This window comes from Scophthalmus maximus, chromosome 11 (assembly GCF_022379125.1).
Source record: "Scophthalmus maximus strain ysfricsl-2021 chromosome 11, ASM2237912v1, whole genome shotgun sequence".
NCBI lineage: Eukaryota > Metazoa > Chordata > Actinopteri > Pleuronectiformes > Scophthalmidae > Scophthalmus > Scophthalmus maximus.
The window spans coordinates 9,556,338-9,577,035 of NC_061525.1; the positions used below are offsets into that span (position 1 = coordinate 9,556,338).

A 20,698-nucleotide genomic window follows, 5' to 3' on the forward strand; every position below is an offset into this window, starting at 1 on the left:
TGTTGGAGAACCTACTGTGGCCTTCAGATGATATTAAAACGTGAACAACCCTCAGTTTGGTTTGTCCACGCTGGGCTAGTGTAGAGAAATGCAATATGTCTGACTCTGTGGAATCTGATCAAGATGTACATATAAAACTCTCATTATAAAAGGTTACAAAAGCACAATTCTTAGTTTCAGCTGATTATTACTGTGGGCCTTAAAGCTCAGCACACAAATTGAGAAAACATCATCATCAGTTTTACGACACATGCGCAGCATATAGAAAACATGCTACAAATACAAACAACACAACCAAATACCCATCCTTCTTTGGAGGGCATTTGTTGGCACGAGATGTGGTATAAATGCAAAGCAACCACCAGGATGAGATACTCCTGTTCCTGTTTTTCTACCTATTCCACCCCTCCCTTCCTCCTCCAGCATTTGCCATCCTTGTTATGACTATTTTTTTTTATAGCCCCAACTGCTGTGCTCAGAAATGTGATGCTTTGTTAGAAATTCCAAGGCTATGGAGAGCAGGTGCACGGCCATTGTGACACGCACAATTTATTGGCTGCTTCCAAGCAAGGGAACACATTCAATAATGTGCTGGGAAGATTAATCCATCCCGCACGCAGGCTGGGCTCGTAGGATGCAGCATCAGAGGTAATTTACACGTGCAGGTAACCCAACGCAGCAGTTTAGGCCTTTGGAGTTGTAAAATACCTGGATATTAGCAGTTCCAATCCATTTAATTGCACTTTAATCTTTCCAGACTTGACACCATAATAAATTAAAACTCCTAAGCCACCACATAGACTATAAATTATGACTTCTTACAAATCTTTTGAAATATTTTTACCATTTTTGTTCTGCACACTGTGTCTCAGAGTAGTTCATTAATATGAAATATTGTATATGTATGAGCAAAGGCCAAGAGAAGGCTGTATGGTTTGACAAGTGAGTAAACTCAGGATAGTGGGGATGTTTCACCAAACCTGTACTTTATCCAGAGATAAATGACAAACTGCTCAACCACATCATATTGCATAAGTCTGGGGGTAAACCACAGTCCTTCTTGCTGAGGGCGACGGTGCCAGTTTCTGCTCTCCTCCATGGAAGGAAAGGAGACAGGATGGTGGATCGTTGACAGGCAGGGAGAGCAGCAGGCAGTTAGCCAGACATGATGTACAGCTCTGCATAATCAGCTCTCAGCCCCATTAATCTGGCCAGACTGCAACACTTGATGAGACTGTGATGCAGTTGGTGAAAGGTCCCTCCCTCAGATGTCATTTTGAAGAACAGTGGCAGTGCTGCTGCCAAAGAAGCAGGAGCCCCGGTCAAGCAGCCACACCCTGTACCAGGCTCAGAGGACAAAAAGTCTAACACCCCGAGGACATCAGGTGTCCTCCCACTCCACTAAATTTATAATCACACCGGTGAGCATGAGGGAGAAAAAAACCTCACATACATAATAAGCGGGTCTAATTTCAAAAGTCAAACATATCTCCTTAATGTCCCTCTCTCCAAGGGCCTGCAGTGGTATGCTTAAATCCTGAGTACACAGCTAATATAGCTGTAGGATCACAATGAGAGAATGCGATCTGGGTTCCTATCAAGGAAGACAAGGCACAAGTGAACACAAAGCAGGAGTCAGGGGGTGCGGTCGAATTGTCAAATTGGCTTAGGAAGTTTCCTAAATCGTGACGTGACCTGGAAGTATTTTAATCGCCAGCCATGATAGGAGCTGTTCGGATTCTCTCAAAGCTAAGGAAAGGTGCACCGATGCTTCCTTTCCTATCTCCTTTAGCATAGGATACACTGGACCTTCCTATGCAAAAGGAAAGGAGATTCAATCAGAAGCAGAAGAAGAGTATGAATCTGACCCAGAAGTGACGCACGTCATCATGTAAATTACTATTACATATGAAGCGCTTACATCTGATGTCACACAGTGGTAATACACACTGAAACATGCTGATGGAGCCGCTGCGTTTTTTGTAGTGCAGACGCACACGCGTCGTCAATAACATCCGCCGTCGCATAATGACGTAGTTTAGTGAAAGTCTTGTCAGATTCTCTGAGCACTGCTGTCGGCTTTTCCTAAATCCTATCAGTCCTCCTTTACACCTTTCCTTGGCCTCATGACGTTTTCCCCCGAGGTCAAGGAATAGTAGATAGGAATAGTATATAGGAGGGACAATTCGACCGCACCCAGTGTGTAGGATGAAAAGTTTAACCTTTGACCTTTTCCTCTGCAGCGTTAGCTCTTCCCTCAAGGCAGAGCAGCCTGCAGTGCCATGTTCCATTATAGCTGTTGAAGTGTTTACTTCCGTTTATCGAATGAAATATTCACTGCAAAGTGTTATTCTAGTTCTCCTTACTTGGAGCAGGTGGCAGACCTTTATTTGGATGCCATGACAGTTGATTTGAAAACTGCCGTTTCTCAGTCAACTCAAACCAACACAAAATATTTATGAGCCAGCTCGGACAGTTGCTGGCAACTATTCCCTGTATATCTCCAACAAAGCGAGAGTTGAACACTTAGCCTCCTCTGCTCGTCTGCGGTGCCTCCTTTGCTGCCTCATTTAGGTAGAAAGCAAATTCTTGTTGTCGTTACGAGTAAGCCAGCTGCTTTGCAGAAAGTCGACTAACAGCCTTACATCTTTGTACGTCAATTTGCCATCTATGATGTAGAACCAAAAATACTTCCACACAACACTCCCCAGATGCTTTGGCGTTCTGATTGTCCGCTTAGGACGGCTTTGCTTGCCAGTCCTCCACCAAACAACATGACATTACTGGCTCACTTTACATATCAGTCAAAAGGGCATGCAATAGGTCAAGCTGATAGTGATCACGCTCTGCTGGATCACGAGGCAAACTATGTTAAATGGTGTGATGCCCTTTTTGAATTTTTACAAGTCCTTACAATTCGAATATAAATGTTTGAATTTCAAATAATAACTGATCCAGCAATTTGGTCTTGAACTTTCACAAACCGTAGGTCCTGAGCCCTGATCATGGACCTGTTCGGGTTTGACCTACGTTTCTAATGGTCCAACAACTCGGAATTAGGTCCCAGGTTTGATCAACATTATATAATACTTGAGCGGATCCGAATACACGGCAGTAAACAAACAGCGCTGAGTACGATGAAAGTGCTATGTATGTATGTGTATCATAACTGAAATGATCTTCATGTGTTCATCGTGGAGTGCCACATTATAAAGGCTTAGAAAACAAACAAATTCCATCTTGAGATTATGTGATACCGTCAAAAGCTCCAGAGCAGCCACTAAACGGACTTTGCAGTGAGATTGTTCAATAAACTAACTCAGCAGCAGGATCTATGAAAATTCACACCAAGGCTAACATACTAAATCATATCAAATATTACATATTGTTTCATTTCCCTTGATCTCCTGAGATCAGTTTGCTTGTGGAGCTGATGATTTTGCCACAGAGGTTTTCTGGCTGTGAAAATGGCAAAAATGTGTTACTCTTCCCTTAAATTCTCTAGGGAGACAATGTAAAGGCCACAACCTCAAAATATAAACTTATAGTGTGTCACATTTACTCCGTAAAATGCAATCAACATTATTACCACAGCAATTTTGGTTGGAAAAGAGTGCTGCTGGTGGGAAGCGGGAAGCAAGATATTTAGACTTAATGGGCCTTGGTGTGTGTAGGGAGTCTGAGGCGATGACTGTGACATAGTCCACTGGGACTTCAGTCTCATTGTTCTGTACTGGCAGTAGATGTGCCATGGCTTTTTATGGCCCTCTGTAATATTTCATGACCCTATACATTGGTAAATCAGAGCGAAGCAGATGAAAAACTCTTCTAAAATAAACCCTGCGACAAAAGCCCTTCCAGCGTGATGTCTTTTGGTCCTCGTGACATTAAGGGTCATCAGAATAAGCATGTGGTTTCCCATGTGAACTCCCTGAACGGTGGCTTTCATGAGATGGCTTTGAAGTCATTTGTGTCTTAATGGAGGTGCACCCTGCTGTGTTGGGAGTTGTTGTTGTTTCAACTGATTACAACAACCAATTTTGGCCTAATGAATCTCAGATGAGCTTGGCTCCACACTTAAATTAAAAAGGAGAAAGGGGATCCTCAACATGTCGGGCGAACACAAAATCAGCCCACTCTAAACCATCTCTGTAAATACGAAATGTTTTGGGTTCGGTTTTTTTAATTAGTCTACAAAGCCCCTTCATGCCACAGATACACATAAAACCAAATAATGAGGATGGCATCACAGGAAACGACTTGTAATCAATGAAAAAAAACAAGCCACGTCACCCTGTGTCCTTTTGACACTCACCAGTTCACACTAGAGGCTGAATTACTGCTTTTAAATAAAAGCAATACTGCCATCTAGTGTCAGAAGAAAGAACATAACGTTCTCACTGGCTCTGCGTATTCCCCAAAAAATGCATTGTAAAACTATGTCATATGACAGAAAGGGGCAAAATAAATAAAAGGAGTTTAAATCAAAGAATACCTATACTGTGTTGTTCAACAGTGGCAATCAAACTAATAATAGGTACTTAGGTAAAAACTGTTACTGAAACTACTACTAGAAAACTACTTATCTGACTGTTGTGATATTAGGTCATATTGCATGAAGAAGGTTGATAGCAGCGCGTATGATGCTTTATGAGCAGTTTGAGGAATAAAGTTATAAGTTTCATTTAAAAGGACACTGTTTACTTTTATGTGCTGTTAGTTTAACAAAAACAATTGAGCATGACAATTAAAAAATAATTTAACAAAAGGGGTTTGAAAAATGATGACCATCGCCAGAGTAATGAGTCTCTCAGTGTGGCAGGATTGGGCACTTTTCATTGTGTAAATATAAAACACTACACCTAATAGAATCTGCTTGGCTGTCAAACTGCTCTTTCCCACACTGGACGTAAATGCATTAGTGTCTTCATTGCTTGGTCACTCCGTTACTCACAGATTCAATATCCATTTATTCTTGGTAATAAAAAAATCAATCTGCAAGGTGGCTGGCAGGCTTCCACTGCTGCTGATAAAGCAGAGTCGGCTTTTGGCACATTAAAGGCGGCTGAAGTGATGTACCCGGAGTCGTCCGGTGCATCTGAGAAATGACTTGCATATCATTCACATTGATTGTTTAATCAGAGATCGTGACTTGGCAGAGTTACCGTAAGCAGATGTAATTGAGTTGTATGACAGTTTAATGTGATGGCACAAGAACAGCATCAACAGCACACTTTCTATATTAGGTATTGAGATGTTCTCTTCACCCGACCAATTAAGTGCGAGTGTGGCAGTATAATGAGCTCACATCAAAGATTTACATCAACCAAAACTATTAAGGCTGGGGATTTCATATTTTTTTGCCAATAAATTCTTTTTCCACAGAATGATGACTTGAGCCTCCAATGGCCTTAACTGTGAAATTTCCATGATGAATTCTGGGAAATGTATGAGATGAATTACGGCTTGGATAAACATCTTGTTCTCCCCAAATTAAGTATCTGCTTTACAACAATAAGGTAAAAAAATGTAACATAACAATTTGAAAACACAGTAAATGTAAAGCTTTTCTGTTTAATCTTACATTTTCATGACATTATCATGAAGTTATTAATCTCTGCCACCACTGTGACCTGTCATTATTCACAACTGGCATGGCAAACTGTAAGCGTGTGGGAAGAGCTCGCTCTCCTCCTGTTTTCTCTGCAGCAGATAGTTCACCTTGACAACAATATCGTGTCCGCAGCAGAAGGTACAGAAGCATGGGAGGGCAGGAAAGTTGATAACCCGATGTCAGCCACAAAGAGCCAGAAGTTAACAGAAGTAGAACGGCACAGAAAAACTCCTGACCCCATTTGCACACCGCACATGTGTATTCTGATAATCATTTCATTTTTACATGTTGTAGAATGTAATTAGTCCGCTTTTTGTTTAAGTGGTCTCTATGATTGAGCCTTTGCAGGATGACTGAAATCAGAGGTATACAAAACACATGACGATCCAAGGTTCACATGATGTTAAATAAAAAATGTATCAGCTTGAAAATAAAGAGTGTCAGCCAACAAGTCACAAGATTTGGGACCTTTATCTATTAAATAAAATTGGCTTAAAATACATGAGGATTAGTTCTCAATATTCATACAGAAAAAGCAGCTGATGCGATATTTTCGAATTAGAAAAACGGTTAACCTATTCTTCCAAATGTCAGGTGAATGTTAAGATATTTGGATATGAGAGTGGCTCTAATCTCCTCCTGGCCTGGCACTATCCTGTCCTCCCACACGATTCACCCCGGCATGTGCCACAACTGAGGTCCATTAATCACAGCTCATTTTATAAGTGCTGAGCACACTGCTCCCACTTCTTGTGCATTAACCTTGTTGCTGCCCCTTACCACCCCTGAAAACTGGCATTAGCGCGCTACACGTGTGTTCTTGTATGCGTGCATGTCCGTGTGTGTCTGTGTGTATTTTGAGAACTTGTCACTTGTTAGTGTAGCAGTTCCTGCCAAGCTATAAATAACAAGAGTCACAGGGAGGGATGGAAGCAAGTGGAGCGCTTTGACAGCAAAGGGCATCGTGGCCTTGTCTCCCTAATATATGGGGATTAAAATCTCATCTACAAACTGAGACCTTACCATATGCTTTACATACTGTACCTTTGCACTTTACACAACTCAATTCAATTTCTGTATTTGTGAAATGTTTATTTTTCTCAGTATTGGTTGTAAAATACTATCGTTCTGCATCAGACTGTTGCTTCACTGTATATTTCCCGTTTCATAAATCAGGCACTGTCATCAAATTATTTGTTTCAGCTTTGCCCAGCTCTACCAACACTTTCTACTACTGTTTGCTATCCATTAGAAGCATCACCTTAGAATGAAGGATTACAGAAATATTGTGGCCACAAGTTGTGAGAAAAATGACCACAATAGCTCCACACATGCTCTCTGTCTCGCAGCAGGCCAACAAACAAAAATACAATAGAAAACATCTTACCTTGACCATGGGCATCCAGTACGAGACCACAGAGAATCAGTAGGAGCTGGATGCTGGAAGAAGACACTCTGCATCCCACAGTATGCTGGTTTCTTGCATGCATGGCACCATCGGATACTGGGGGGGGAACAAGCTGTTCAGATACTGATACAGAAAAGATACATCTTCCAGCAGATACTTCATTCCACCAAATGATAAGCACTAAATATTAGTCCATGGCCATAGCACCTCGACAGAAAAAACGTTCACAGGCCAACAATGGATTATAGTCTTAAAGATAAAATTGTAAAGAAACTAAAAATTAAATTAGAATAAAATTTGATTTACTGTGAGCAGGAGAAATAGACTTTGGCACTTGTACCCTAGGAAGTTAAATACCATGAATGCTGTCTTATGAATTACTGTAGGTGCTTCAGATACAGAGGAGCCGAGACACCGGTGGTGGTAATGAGGAATGGAGCACACAGTTGGGACGTCTCATCAAGGGCTTCAGGTTTGACAGTTTGATGGGACATGACCAGGCATCCAGAGTTGAGGTGATTTAGGGGGGAGGTGGGTCGTGCAGTGGTTGCGGTGTTGAAATGACAGCTGAATGCAAGGAGAGAATGAGAACATTTTTAAACTTTGACAGCTCGTAAATGATTGGCTCAAGGCGAACGTGTCGGGGTTGTGTTTGGACGAAAATGAGTATGAGCTGGCAGAGACAGAAGACAGTCTTCCTGTCTAAACTTCTGCTCAGCTTCATGTAAGTCATATTGTGGTTCATCAGATATACATTAAGTTATCGTAGGAAGTTCAACATGGTAATTAATCGAGTAAACACACAAGATGCACAAGCAAAGTGAAATAAATGACAGTTATCCTAACGGGAGCTTTGTTCAAAGGGTTACCGTTAACAACTTGATGAATGCAAGATATCACCAGAGAGCTAAGTGGCTAGTCGGATTTTCAGTAAGCTGATCATAGAAAAACTGAATTTAGAATCACAAAACATCTATAGTAAATCAGTACGACAATGCTCCAGTGAGGGTCGATAAGAGACGTCTGTCAACATTTGCTTGAACACAGATCTGACTGAAAAAATGGCAGATGTTACAATGCCAGTTTAGTTGCTATGGCAACAGCACTACTACTTCTAATACTACTACTACTGCTACTACTATTTTGATCTAATGCCTTTAGATCCATTTTTGTTTTTCCTTGGATCAAAACAGGTCCAACAAACACTGTACTTTTAGGACCTTCAAGCTATAATGTCACTACTGCTGTCGTCGGGGAAAAACCAACCAGTATAGATGTGGGCCAAGCTCCTCATCCTCTTCGTCACTCTGACAAATGACGCACACTGCGTGGCAAAGTTTACTAAGTGCCATCATTCACCCTGACCATTTCACAACAGGAAGGATGAAATGAAGAGGCCAACGGGCAGTGACATTCCCATCGTGACTGGACTCGAAAAAAAGAGATTATCTGGCACCACTGCATCAAAACAACACTATGCAAAAAGGAAGGTTTTATGTTTGATCACCAGTCCCTTACATCTCATCCACAGTCTAAGAGCACGCTGCTTTTGCCACCATTCAATGATGGTAAACAAATGTGCACTGAATGGTATCAAAACCTCAAATCAATAAAGTAAAATTATTAGACTCTCCATCTTAAATACCAAAACCTGTGCGAACATTTTAATAAACCTGGTGATTTTAATAAAATCTCTTATTGCGTAGGCTACTTGAGTCTGAGGGATAAAGGAGCAGTGCAAAGTAGCCTGGCTCCATTCTCTGCATGGTTTCAAATAGGATGCACTGCATCGATACACCTATAGCACATGGATTATATTTGGTCACAGTGCATTTTATTGCATCTGCTAATCGCTGCATGCATATAGGTTTGTTTCTTTAAATAAAATATAGCCCATATCTATCTGTCATCACAAAAGCGCAGCCCACCGCCGCCATTTTGAGAAGGTCGGAAGTGGCGCTCCAGTAACCTATCACCGAGCAGCTCCGATGTGAAAGTTAGCTTCCTGAAACATCAACGTTTTGAAAGCAGGGAGCAGCCACGGTTGACATGTCACAGTCAAACAAAAAGTTCCCTTGGCCCCACAAAATTAGTTTGGCGTCAAATGACACTTTAGAGCCATGTCAAACAAATCGCAATGTAAGCAAGACATTGCTGTTGACATTCTGAAATGACAACTTTGGAAAATTCTACAAATCAGTGATGCGTTTTCCGGCCGAAGGCCAATGTTCAAATGAACAAAGTGCTTGATATCGGTGGCATACCTTCCTCTCGGCTCCCCCCGCCGGTAGGGTCGTTCACGTGTCTCCATGACTGGGACGAGGCTCACTTGTGGATGCAACGCAGAGGATCGTGCCCCCTACTGGTTACACTGAAGCACTTACCGAAATAGACAGCTCCGCTGGACGCCGTCGCAAATACTGAAGGAGTCACGTGACCCGGCAGCGCCAATCATTTGTCGACTTCTTGGCACGGCTGATTCGGATCGTCAGATTAAGCCAATGATCTATTATGTGAACTGGATACCGGACCGCCGCTCAGCCTTGGAGCAATTTGTCCTAGTGGCCACTCATCGTACTGCAGCGGGGGGAAAAAATCCCCTGCGGCCAAAAAAAGCTTTTCCCCCCAGGCCAAAAGTGTAAAATAGTCGCCTGTAAAACTGTTTATAGGACATATCGAGCCACAAGCAATATATATGTGTATGTATGTGTGTGTAATGTATATCATCAACTGCCAGTGGTGTCACATCTGCCCCCCAGCCCCCAGTCCTCCGGTGCCAAATATTATGTCAAAAATCTGATCTTTATCACACTCGTCAAACCATTCAAATCTCAGTTTTTAAAGATGAATGGCCAACACGTGTAAGCAGTGACCCTGTGCCAGTAGAACCACATTTGGGTTTCCGTAATGAACTCACAGTTGACGATGACATCATCATGACAGGAAGCAGAGCAGTTATTCCTGCATCCCTGCGTCCTGCATACTGTATCTAAAGGTGTCGCACAGGGGCGACACGTGTGGAATCACAAAAGGAAGGGCAGGGTAAAGTGTGTTGCGGCCTTCACTCAGTGAGGATATTGAATCAACTGTTTAAATGTGCAGCATCTGTAACAGCCTGAAGCAAAAAGAGCCACTAAAACTACAAACACTTCCTGACATGCCTTGGCCCGATGTTGCTACAGACATATTTGAGTGAGACAATCGTTAACTAACTTGTGCTAGTGGACTCGTACTCCAAATGGTTTGAAATAGACCAGCTTAGCAGCTTATCATCCACATGTATGATCAACAAGCTACAACGTCACTTCTCGGTCCATGGCGTACCACAGAATCTGTACTCAGACGACGGCACACGATTCATGACTCAGGATTCTCATGACCTCGCAAACTCCTGGGACTTTACACGTGGCAACCAGTAAAGTGTACCCGCAGTCCAATGGCCTCAGTGAAGGAGCTGTGAGAAGTGCGAAAAAAATATTATAGACCACTAACAGAGATGAATCAGACTTCTATCTTATCCTGTTTAACACAAGGAAGATGCCCTGAGACAAGATTCTAGGTTCTCCTTCACAAAGACTTCTTTTGAGAAGGACGTGAACAACACTGTCCTTCTGCAAACAACTATTGAAGCCAGCAGCCAGTGGCAGTTTAATTCTTTTTTAAGAACTGGTCCAGTAGCATCAGCGTATCCTGACTTTTTGCTGGAGCTTTTCAGGTCTCAACCTCTCATTGATCACAAGGGACAGAGTGAATTATTATATTTCAAAATTCTCCCAAATGTCTCTTATCCACAGAGTCTAAGGTTGTTGATTTTGGCCTTGCAGTTGTAGAGCTATTGCTTATAATAGAATAGCCTTTGGCTTAAGAGGTTCAGCAAAACATCCAAAATATGAGTTATACACAGAAATGAACCAGACCTGAAAACCACTCTGTCATTTGGCAAACACACGAATAGCTAGAGGAAAAACTCTAGTCACAAAACATCTTAAAGCATATCGTTCATGTATAACTAAACAGCACTTTGTCTATTTACAGATCATTCCAAATTAAAAAACTATATATGAAGAAGGACAATGTAAAATAGAGTCAAATAAAGTCTCCAATGCTGCAGTGAATGGCTCTCATTTTTCAAACAACAAATCATGAAGAACTCGGAATTAAGAAAATTAAAAATACCCACACGCCATGTACCTGAACTTTATCTGCGCTTCCGTGTTGGGTTTCTGTTGTATATCCCATGAAGGAGACCAGCTCCCACTGCTGCCCGAGTTTCTTCTCTTTGCCTCCGCTGTACTCTCACAACTGGCACAGCTCTCTTCCCTTTCACCGGCCAAATGGCCCATCTGCAAAGACAGAGGGAGGGAAGAGAGGGGGAGAGAAACAAAAAAGAGAAAAGGAGAGGAAAACCAATGGATGGGAATGAGAAGAAAGGGGGGGAAAGAGAGAGATTGCTCTGATAATGTAGATTGTCAGGAGCTGCTTTCTTGGTAAGTGCTGAGTAAAACTCTGAGTTCACCTAATTTGATTTCACATTCCCTCAGTGCTGTCGTTTTCCTTTTCCATTCATCTGTTTGCATTTCAGCATTTCAGCTCCAAATCACAATCATGGCCGCTGTGCACTTAAATCACAACACATGCAGGATCTTATTGAAGCACTAGACAGCGTACCCTTTAGCCTTTTTCAGAAAATTCACAGGACATGAATACAAGGAAATTGCTTCTGTTTATTAATGGATGAGAGCTGCATGGGTGTCATATCAAGACGCCTTAAATACATTTTTTAAACAAACTAACAAAGCAAAATAGTGGTGTAACATGGAGCAGCAAAAAACTAGAGCTTGATTGAACTGGGTCAATGTATCGGCCTCACAGATTAAGTATATCGGTGTATCGGCCATAGACTGTGTGTTAAGATGGATGACAGTGCAGCTCCCCAAAAGTGAAGACAAAACAGCTTGACTGCCTCCTAGTGGCTGGCTGCAGTAAAGGTCATGAACCTGCCTCCTCCATGGTAGCAGATGGGACAAGGACCAAACTAAAAAGGTCAAAGTACACTTTAAATAGATTTTCAGCAAAGACTCTTTTTAGGTTGTTATTATCACACTGATCCACGTTCGACTGTTCATTTTTCTGATGGTTTTAATTAGTTATTTGATGCTAATAAAACGGGGTGAAACTCAATGATTGACAGCTGTCACCGACTCATGATTGTTGGAGCATGTGTATCTGTGGCACCGCGGCTCCACTCCATGGTCCCTGCTGCGCAGACTCTAATGACGTCAAAAGGGCAAAATGGCGGCGCCCGTATCTGGGATATTTTGGCTTCATTTTTATACAACAGGAGGAAGTGGAGACATTTCATCCATCTTTTTATACAGTTTATGGTGTCGGCCAATAAGAAGTAACAAGATACTGCAGCACAGACAAGTGTCAAAGATATGTTTGAGATAATTTAGGAACATTGACTCCACTGCTTAATTTGTCTACCAGAAACTAATTTTCAGACATTGCGTCTTGTAGAGTGCACCCAATAATGGATCATTGTGGTCGATGCCAATATTAAATATCAACTAAAGTGATGGTTTAAGTAACTCTATGTGAGAGATGACCTGTGAAATCCTTGTTCAGAGCTACACCTGGATGTTCATTACCTGAAATTCTGTAAGTCATCCACCCACAGACTCACAGACTGCCACGGGGTGAAGGAATCATTACACTGAGAGACAAGAGGACGTCCAAGAACAACATCTGTGGCCTGCCCACAGTATTTCTAAACTGACTGCGGATGTCATGGCACTTCATCAGGCTCTTTATTGTCCAATCAAGTTAACTTAGAGTCAATAGTTTACAAAACGTTCAAGCCAAAAACATTTCAGGCATATATAACACAAGCATTGTCGTGGTGATGATCAAAGTTCATATTCCTAGTGGTCCCTTAGTAAACATACAGTATGCAAACTGACACAATGCTTCATTGTTGGTGCGGAGGTCGACTTTGCCGTTTAGTCCTTCGGTTTGTCGAGCTGGCGTTCCTGAGAAGAGTCACGGCTCTTGCCGAGACAGGACGCGTCTCCTGACAAAACCATGGATGATTAAGAATATCGTTGGAGCTGCAACCACGGCAACAGCAGCGGAGAACTGTGGGAAATGACATGACCAACATGTCAACGTCACAATTACTGTATTTTGGTCAGTGGTGGAAAGTGACTAAGTTCATGTTCTCATGAACAGCTTGTAACAGCTTATTTCACACTAAAGCAGGGCTACTTCTTTAGTTAACTACTGTATCTATATCAGTTACTTCATTCACTTTTATAAAATATTGACAGTGTAGACAGGAGTACATTCAACACATCACACTAACCTTTATAGCAGCACTATAGTTCTTTTGGAACAATTGAAGATGAACATTGAAGAGGGCAAGGCTGCAGGGCAAGTAGGCGTCATTATCCTCTGAGTCTCTGCATCTTTTGGAAGAAAATATCAAATCATATCTCTCATCAGATTTACGTTGAGGACGGTATACTGCACTTTCACAACGGATGCCCATGTAGACAATTCAACACACCTTTTGTACAACGCACTTAGAAGCAGACTGTGGTCGGCCAGGTAGAGGTGTGAAAGGCCCAGTTCGGTCAACACAGACAGTGGCAGCCTGTAGCCGTCCTCAGCGAGGAGGCCAAGGTTGTACCATCCCTGCAGAGGAACAGTATGATTTACATGTATATGACACACACTGCAAGAGCACTGATTTAAATGAAGCAGACCTGTGGCTTGTTCCTCAGTGCTGCCAGTTTGTACATCTCCGCTGCAGAAAACAAGTCCTTCTGCCTGTCGACCTGCCTCTCGTACAACAGGTCACCCATCCTGATCAAGGCTGGAGACGGAGAGTTAGAGCTCAAATAACGTACAGCATATTTCGTCCACAAGTCTGCAAGCATGTAGGTTTTAAAAGCCGGGGATTTACCGTAAGTGTCAGGGTTTTGACTTTGGATTGTGAGGTTGTAATATCTCCACTCACACCATGACGCAAAAGCAGAATCCAGAAATCGTCCCTGTTGACACACAGAGTGACGACAATTTCGTCAGAATGACTGAATAAACAGAAACACTGCCGTGACAATAAAAGCTAATAGAGAGACATTTTTGGGGGGCACGTGTCAATAACTCACTGTATTTTGCTCACAGAGATACGCAACGTTGAATTGTGCAGCCGCGTACCCCGACTCAGCAGCAATCATGTAATATAACAGTGAGCTGAGCCTGTTGAAAAGACAGAGAGCATGAATTTTGCTGCAACTGCAATCAATTGGCCCGACTAATGGCTAATGCGAAGGGAGAAAATGATTACATGTCACTCTTGAGATATGAATTCAAGGCTTTTCTTAAGACCCTGCCCAGGTATCCATTGGACTCAGCTGCCCACTTTACCCACCTGCAGGCAGTTGGGGGAAAAACCAACACTTCATCTTGACGTAAACAAACATCATATGTGTGATATGTGATATGAATAAAAGGGTAAGTAGCTAACAAAACAGCATCCGATGGACGTCTGTTGACTTGGCCAGGTAACCCAGTGGTCCAGATGTCCGCGAGGAGAAGTGCTCCCCTGACGTGCCCTCGTTCTGCTGACTTCAGGTAGTACTTATAGGCCATATACTGTGGGAAAGACAAAGAAATGTTGCCTCTTAATTTAGACATTCAGGACCGTTGTGCTCGTGTACGAGTAGACGGTGTAGCTGAGCTCACCTGGTCAGCAGCTTTTCCTGGATACAGACCCTGAAAGTACATGACACCGAGATTCAAAGCAGCATCCGGACTCTCGAGGAGATCGGCTTTTTCCCACAGCTGCACTGCCTGCTCGTAGTCACGTTCAAACTGCTCGTAGTACCAGGCCAGGGCATTCATCGCAGGGACAAAGCCCTGTGGGACAGAAATGTTACGGGGTGTGCAAATTCTGAATGGATGTTTGCAGGAGTTAGCGGCTGACGGCAGAGTGTTAGGGCCAGGCATGACAAAAAATAATGAGAGGAGGAGGATTTCCTTTTGCAGCTCGAGAATAAAGTGTACAGGTCGAGAACACAGTTGATCTAAATCACAGGAATACATCGCAGGGGAATAAAATTGAAATGTTGATAATAATGTTGAAATATTGATTAAAGTGAACTCCTCTGGTCCGCTGGCGTGTGAGCTGCCAGCGTTCCATCTTTCCAAGCTTGTGTGGTTTCTCTTTCTGAGCCGACAGTTTCTGGCACAAGAACCTAAAAATGATTACTACCCCGTGTTTAGGTGCTAAACCAGAACTTCCTTGTTACTGAAACTGATTCTGGAGAACACTGTCCCCAATTCATCTACACAAGGATTGTTGTGGAGGCAGTCATACGCACTAAAGTTAGTTGTTTGATAAATACTTTGTATAGTAGTAGTATATTAAATCAAAATATCGTCCTCTTCTAATTTTTTTTCCTTATGCCTGGCCCCGGTACTCTACCGTCGATTAGAGCAGGGAGGCTGTAAGTAACATTTAATCATACAGAACCTGGTCCATTGCTTTCTTGAGGAAAGTGAGGGCTTTTGGAATGTCCTTTTCAACCCCATGCCCCTGCAGAGAAACACAGTCATACCATCCAATATCAAATAGCACACAAATATAACACCAGACTGATATCACGTGTCACCGTGCAATAACTGTGAATCGGACCTGCAGTAGGACTATGCCATAGTCATACATTGACACCGGGTCCTCCCACTGGACAGCTCCCCTTTCGTAGTGTCTCACCGCCTGCTGGATGTCTGGGGACACTCCCTGCTGACCCCAGAACAGCATACGAGCAATTGCTTGCTGCAAGACAGTTGTCCAATTATTTATAATTGTAAAATTGCACGATAAAAATAGGCCCACCTTGTTCATGTGTAACTTTCTCTCTACCCTATAAGAAGCACCTTTAGACACACACTTAAAGCTCGAGTAATGCTGGTTAGCAACTTGTACCAAGTGCACATACAGTCACTGGCCTCATGTCTTGAAATCTGCTATATATTTTTCAAAAAGTCACCCTGATGAAGAGCAGTGTGCCGCAACCCTTAGGTGCATTTAAAAAAAATCTTTGCCATGCATTAGCCACACTAAAAAAGTGTGTAAATACATTTTTAATTTTTCCACATCTAGGGCGCCTTGGTATATATTTCTTCCCCCTACCATATATTTGTTTACATTTTTAATCACATCTGTTTTTATCTGACTCTATGTCTTCTTGTGGGTACCTCAGCTTCCGCTGCTCCCCTGCGTGCCTGCAGTTTCAGCCATTGGAAGATGTGATGGTCTTCATTCGTCTGGAGATTCAACATCTCATCGTTGTTCAGGTAAAGGGCCTCAACAAACGTCTATACAAAGAAAGGAAAGGAAAGGAAAGACAGATAAGTAAATAGAGGTAAAAAGTCAATGGATTTGATTTCTATTTGTTCCCATCTTTCCTAAAACAATTAAAAAATAATCCAGAATGAAACAGGGATCACATTTGAGCACTGTAATAATGCAACGTTTAACATACTGCAAATTGTTTGCCTTCCAAAGCAACCAGCAACCAGTTATCAATGTATAAATCACCTGCTCTGGTGTGGGATGCTGATGATCTAAGGTTGTCTGTTTCGCAATGTTTGCATAATACGCATAGGCCAGGTCTGGGTCTGCGGGGAGGCCGTGCAGCCCCTGGTGGTGCATGTGCCCCAGATGCAGAAGTGCTAATCGATCATCCTTCTGGGCTGCCAGCAGGGCAAGTAGCCAAGCCTGCACCAAACATAGGGGCATGAGAGAATATGTTTAAAAAAAATTGGACATGTTCTCCACAGGCACAGTTTTTTTACTGAGGCTGATTCAAAGGTACACACCTTACTGAGCTGTCTCTCGACTCCGAAGCCAGTGGCGTAGAGCACCGACGACATGTGCAGAGCTCGGTTATCAGCCAGGCAGCCGGCCTGGAGCAGCAGCGGAAGGATTCTGCTGACCACCCCGGTGCCGCTCGCTCTGCCCAGCTTATGGAGCGATAAGGAGTAAAGAGCTCGGCCCACAGCTGGCAGGCCGACCGCTTTCCCCCCTGCAAGTCAGCAATTGAACAGATTTCAGTGGTTTCTGGTTAAATAACGCACGTCGGATAGCATCGTGAATAATGAGTTGAGTAACCCCACCACAAGCAAGTGGGTCAGTTGGTACAAACACAATGCTAGGCCAGTCAAAGTTTGCTCAAATCCACAGATCGTATTTTAGATTTTTAGTGGAGTATAAAGTGTGTTTAGAATTAGGATTGCAACATCGGGATTTTTTTCTTTCTCTGTTAGGTAATTTAATTTAGTGCAAACATCAGACAGCTTAGATTAAGTGCGGGATCAAATGATAAGGGATGTAGTGTATGCAGCGCAATATTGATATTAAGGTGTTGAGAGAAAATGCAAAATATTACAAATGAAACGTGTAATTGTCAAGAGTGAACCCCTTTGGCAATTTTAAATCATCGATTACGTTATACTTTATTCTTTTTTTTCAATAGCTTATGTTTTTATCAAAAACAAAAGTCAGACAAATGCGGTGCAGAAAGTCTGTACCTGAGTTACCATGGTTATAGTAAGGGCCCATCTCTGGATGTTTTGCACCAGCACATGCAAGGCAAATAACTTTTTTTATGCAGTGAATCTCTCACCATGTTTGAAAACTAGTAACTGGGACAGTTTTGCAGCTTGTCTCCTGCGAAGGACAGCTGCCTCCCACTGCCCGCACTGGGAACTGGACAGTAGTCGGTCCTTTATCAGCCACTCATGGAAAACATCCCTACATGTCTCTGGACAGAGAGAGAGAGGAAACAAACATTGTGGGGCAGTAAGTTTCCTCGCACCACGGTCCAGAGTTCTGCAGCTGCAGTAGTTCTGGCGCCACCTAGTGGACACGTACTGCCACTACCGGACTCTGTCCTCCGCCGGGCCTGCGGGGAAGAGCCGCGGATTTTCACGCTCAACTCGAGGCGAAACTTCTGACAAGTGCGCAGCCACCCGGTGAGGTCCAGGTCCTCGATGACACCTGGAACATCCGCCTCGGACTGCAGAGGAGAAGAGAGGAAGGGTCAGACTCGAATACGGCGATCACCCGGTCAGTCAGTCAGCAGCACGGACAATTCAATTCAATTCAGTTGGATTTGTATCGCGCCATATCCCAACATACCTTGTCTCAAGGCACTTTACATAGTGAGGTCAATATTACAATATTACAGGGAAAACCCCCACACATCCCACAATGAGCAAAGCACTTGGCGACGGTGGAGAGAAGGAGCTCCCCTTTTACAGGAAGAAATCTCTGACAGAACCGGACTCAGTTGTGGGCGGAGCTTCTGTCTCGACCGGTTGGGGGGAGGAGGGAAATGGGGAAGAGAGGAGAGGTGGGAGGGAAGAGGGTGAGAGGAGAGACAGTAGGAGGGAGAGAGGGAGAGGACAGTTGTACAGCCACTGCTTTAATCACTACCCATCTGATACTTATAATGATGTTGTTGTTATTATTAGTGATTATAATAATAATAATAATAATAATAAGTAAAGGGAGCAGAGCTTTACCAGAGGCGTTATCCTGTTGCGCTGGTAAACCACCGGTCCAAAGTAGCCCTCCACTCCTCTGGTGTATTCCCCTCCTCCGATCACAAAGTATCCGTCGGTGTCGTCCAGCCTGACAGCGTGACTCAGCCTGCGAGACACGTTATAAACAGACATGGGGACTTTTTATCTGTTTTTATTACGGTTCAATCATGTCAAAAGTAAAACTTACACATGTTCCGAAGAGCCAACCACCGTTCTCTGCCCCTCGTCCAGACACACCATGGAGACGGTCACCTGAGAATAGACAGTCACCACTTTATTCTTTCACCATCACCATTATTCTTAGGACTGCATTGACGTCACGTATCAGCGAGGAGACGACTCACCGCTGCGCCCTGCAGCGTCACACCGAGCTGGCACCATTCACCCAAAGGCACTTTGAACGGAGAGAGGAAAGCAAAGCTCTCATCGGACTGTCCGTTCACCTGGATGTGAAGCTGGCCTGTGTGCACATGAGATAAGATAAGATCATCCTTTATTGAGCCCCAATGATGGAGGAAATGTGGGTGGCAACCGCAGCCCAGAGACAGGATGAGTACAGGGTGGGAGAAGGATGAAGTAGAATAAGAATAAGAATAATACCGTATCCAACAATTAGACACAGAATACACAAACAGCAAGTTTCAGAGATTGTAATAATAGTTGATAGTTGATACACAATGAGCATATCTGAGAGATGAGAGAGAGAGGGGGAGAAACAAAAGTGAGTAAACCTGAATTTGTGATGAACAAAGTGGGGGTGACGTAGTTGTTATCAGAGTCGATATGATGAAACACCCCACACTTGCTTTCCTGCTGGCAGTGTCTGGTCACAAATACCCAGATGGAGAACAAACACCTGGAGGAGACAAAACAACACAAGGACACTTCTACTTTAACTCACCCTGAATATTATCTGCACGGCAAATGATCATGACCTTTTGTCGTCTTACCACGAGAAGGAGATGGCTTCAACACGCAAATACTCCAGAACCTCGCTGCCGTATGGGTCCAGTGTCTTTGTGATGCCAAAGTTTTCTCCAGTTGAGGCATAAATTGAAGACAGCAGACGGACCGTTTCTGCATGACACACACAGGAACAGATCACTTTGACTCCATAACTGGCATCTAAATACAGACAAATATGACTAGATGTTGTTTTATCTGCGTAGTTAGATTTTAAAATGTGGATTTCACTATTTGTGATTCACGGTGCCTTTATCAGCTCAACCTGTGCAAATTCAACCACTTACCTTTCTCAAAGGGGCATTGTTTCTTTGAAAAACGTGGCGTCAACTGCAGCACTCGTGTACTCCAGGCCACGCAGAGTCGATGCCGTTTGACAGGTCGACTGAAAAAGGGCTTGGGCTGCAAAGCTGCCACATCCTTGGCCGCCACAGGCCCCTCGGTGTCGTCCAATCTGCCGTATCTGAGCGAGGCTCGAAGGAAACAGCTCAGCACCCACTGAGAGTCCGGCACAATCCCGTCTGCCCGATACACCAGCCAGTCCGGCAGGTTCAGCACCACGGTCCTAACTTTAGGGTCGCCGGGGATGCAGCGCCACCGTCTTAGCGGGAACGTGGAGGTGAGGCCAGTGTCAAAGGTCACGACGCAGTCCAGCTGCACTGTCGCTGCCCCGTCGCAGGAGTGAAGTATGTCCAAGCGACGGCCTGGGGAAGGCTCCTCCGGAGGATTCAGGATCGTCACCTCGTCCGAACCCCAGACAACCTGGGTGCGACAGAGGACACGCGTACGGACGTAGCTGCTGGTGACACGTTAAAAGGCAGAAGGGACCAATGTGTCGGAGATGGAGTAACGCTCCTACCTGCAGACTGAGGCAAAACAGGTGACACACACATCTGTACAGTGTATGGGAATCCATGGTCCACACAGAGCTTTCATTAATCTCTCCATTAAATATGTTCAAGCCAAAAGGAAACCAGATGCCTCAAGATCCGGGCTTCATCCTGCTCCGCCTCAGTTATGTCGAAGCGTTGGTAAATATTTACCAGCGTATCGCTCCACCTTATTCCAACAGACACAGCGGAGCTTGGGTGGAGCTT

The 20,698-nt window shown here is 43.6% G+C and overlaps 2 protein-coding genes across 3 annotated transcripts in view; both read right to left on the reverse strand.

Annotated features, from left to right (window-relative positions):
* robo2 (roundabout, axon guidance receptor, homolog 2 (Drosophila)) overlaps positions 1 to 11,366 on the reverse strand; it is a 287,075-nt gene extending 275,709 nt beyond the window's left edge. The window contains exons 1-3 of one of the 2 annotated variants that reach the window (XM_035623147.2): positions 11,214 to 11,366; positions 7,380 to 7,589; positions 7,002 to 7,118 (exon numbers count right to left, since the gene is read on the reverse strand). In XM_035623147.2, coding sequence (XP_035479040.2) covers positions 7,002 to 7,104 — 103 coding nt within the window. In that variant the 5' untranslated portion in view covers positions 7,105 to 7,118; positions 7,380 to 7,589; positions 11,214 to 11,366. Of the gene's footprint in view, positions 1 to 7,001; positions 7,119 to 7,379; positions 7,590 to 9,286; positions 9,539 to 11,213 lie in introns of those variants that run through there. The other variant, XM_035623148.2, reaches the window with a different exon arrangement.
* A 1,450-nt stretch (positions 11,367 to 12,816) lies between these two features.
* Positions 12,817 to 20,620, reverse strand: LOC118299776 (protein sel-1 homolog 3). The gene is made up of 23 exons (XM_035623773.2): positions 20,461 to 20,620; positions 19,889 to 20,363; positions 19,589 to 19,715; positions 19,370 to 19,494; positions 18,983 to 19,098; positions 18,826 to 18,890; positions 18,618 to 18,744; positions 17,965 to 18,109; positions 17,717 to 17,854; positions 16,911 to 17,116; positions 16,630 to 16,809; positions 16,287 to 16,406; positions 15,724 to 15,864; positions 15,562 to 15,624; positions 14,772 to 14,945; positions 14,554 to 14,681; positions 14,374 to 14,457; positions 14,195 to 14,285; positions 13,990 to 14,077; positions 13,790 to 13,899; positions 13,591 to 13,718; positions 13,387 to 13,489; positions 12,817 to 13,160 (listed from the first exon to the last, which is right to left on the reverse strand). The coding sequence occupies exons 1-23, from the start codon at positions 20,515 to 20,517 to the stop codon at positions 13,065 to 13,067; spliced, it is 3,087 nt and encodes a 1,028-aa protein (XP_035479666.2). The 5' UTR covers positions 20,518 to 20,620; the 3' UTR covers positions 12,817 to 13,064.
* Between the last annotated feature and the right edge of the window lie 78 nt (positions 20,621 to 20,698).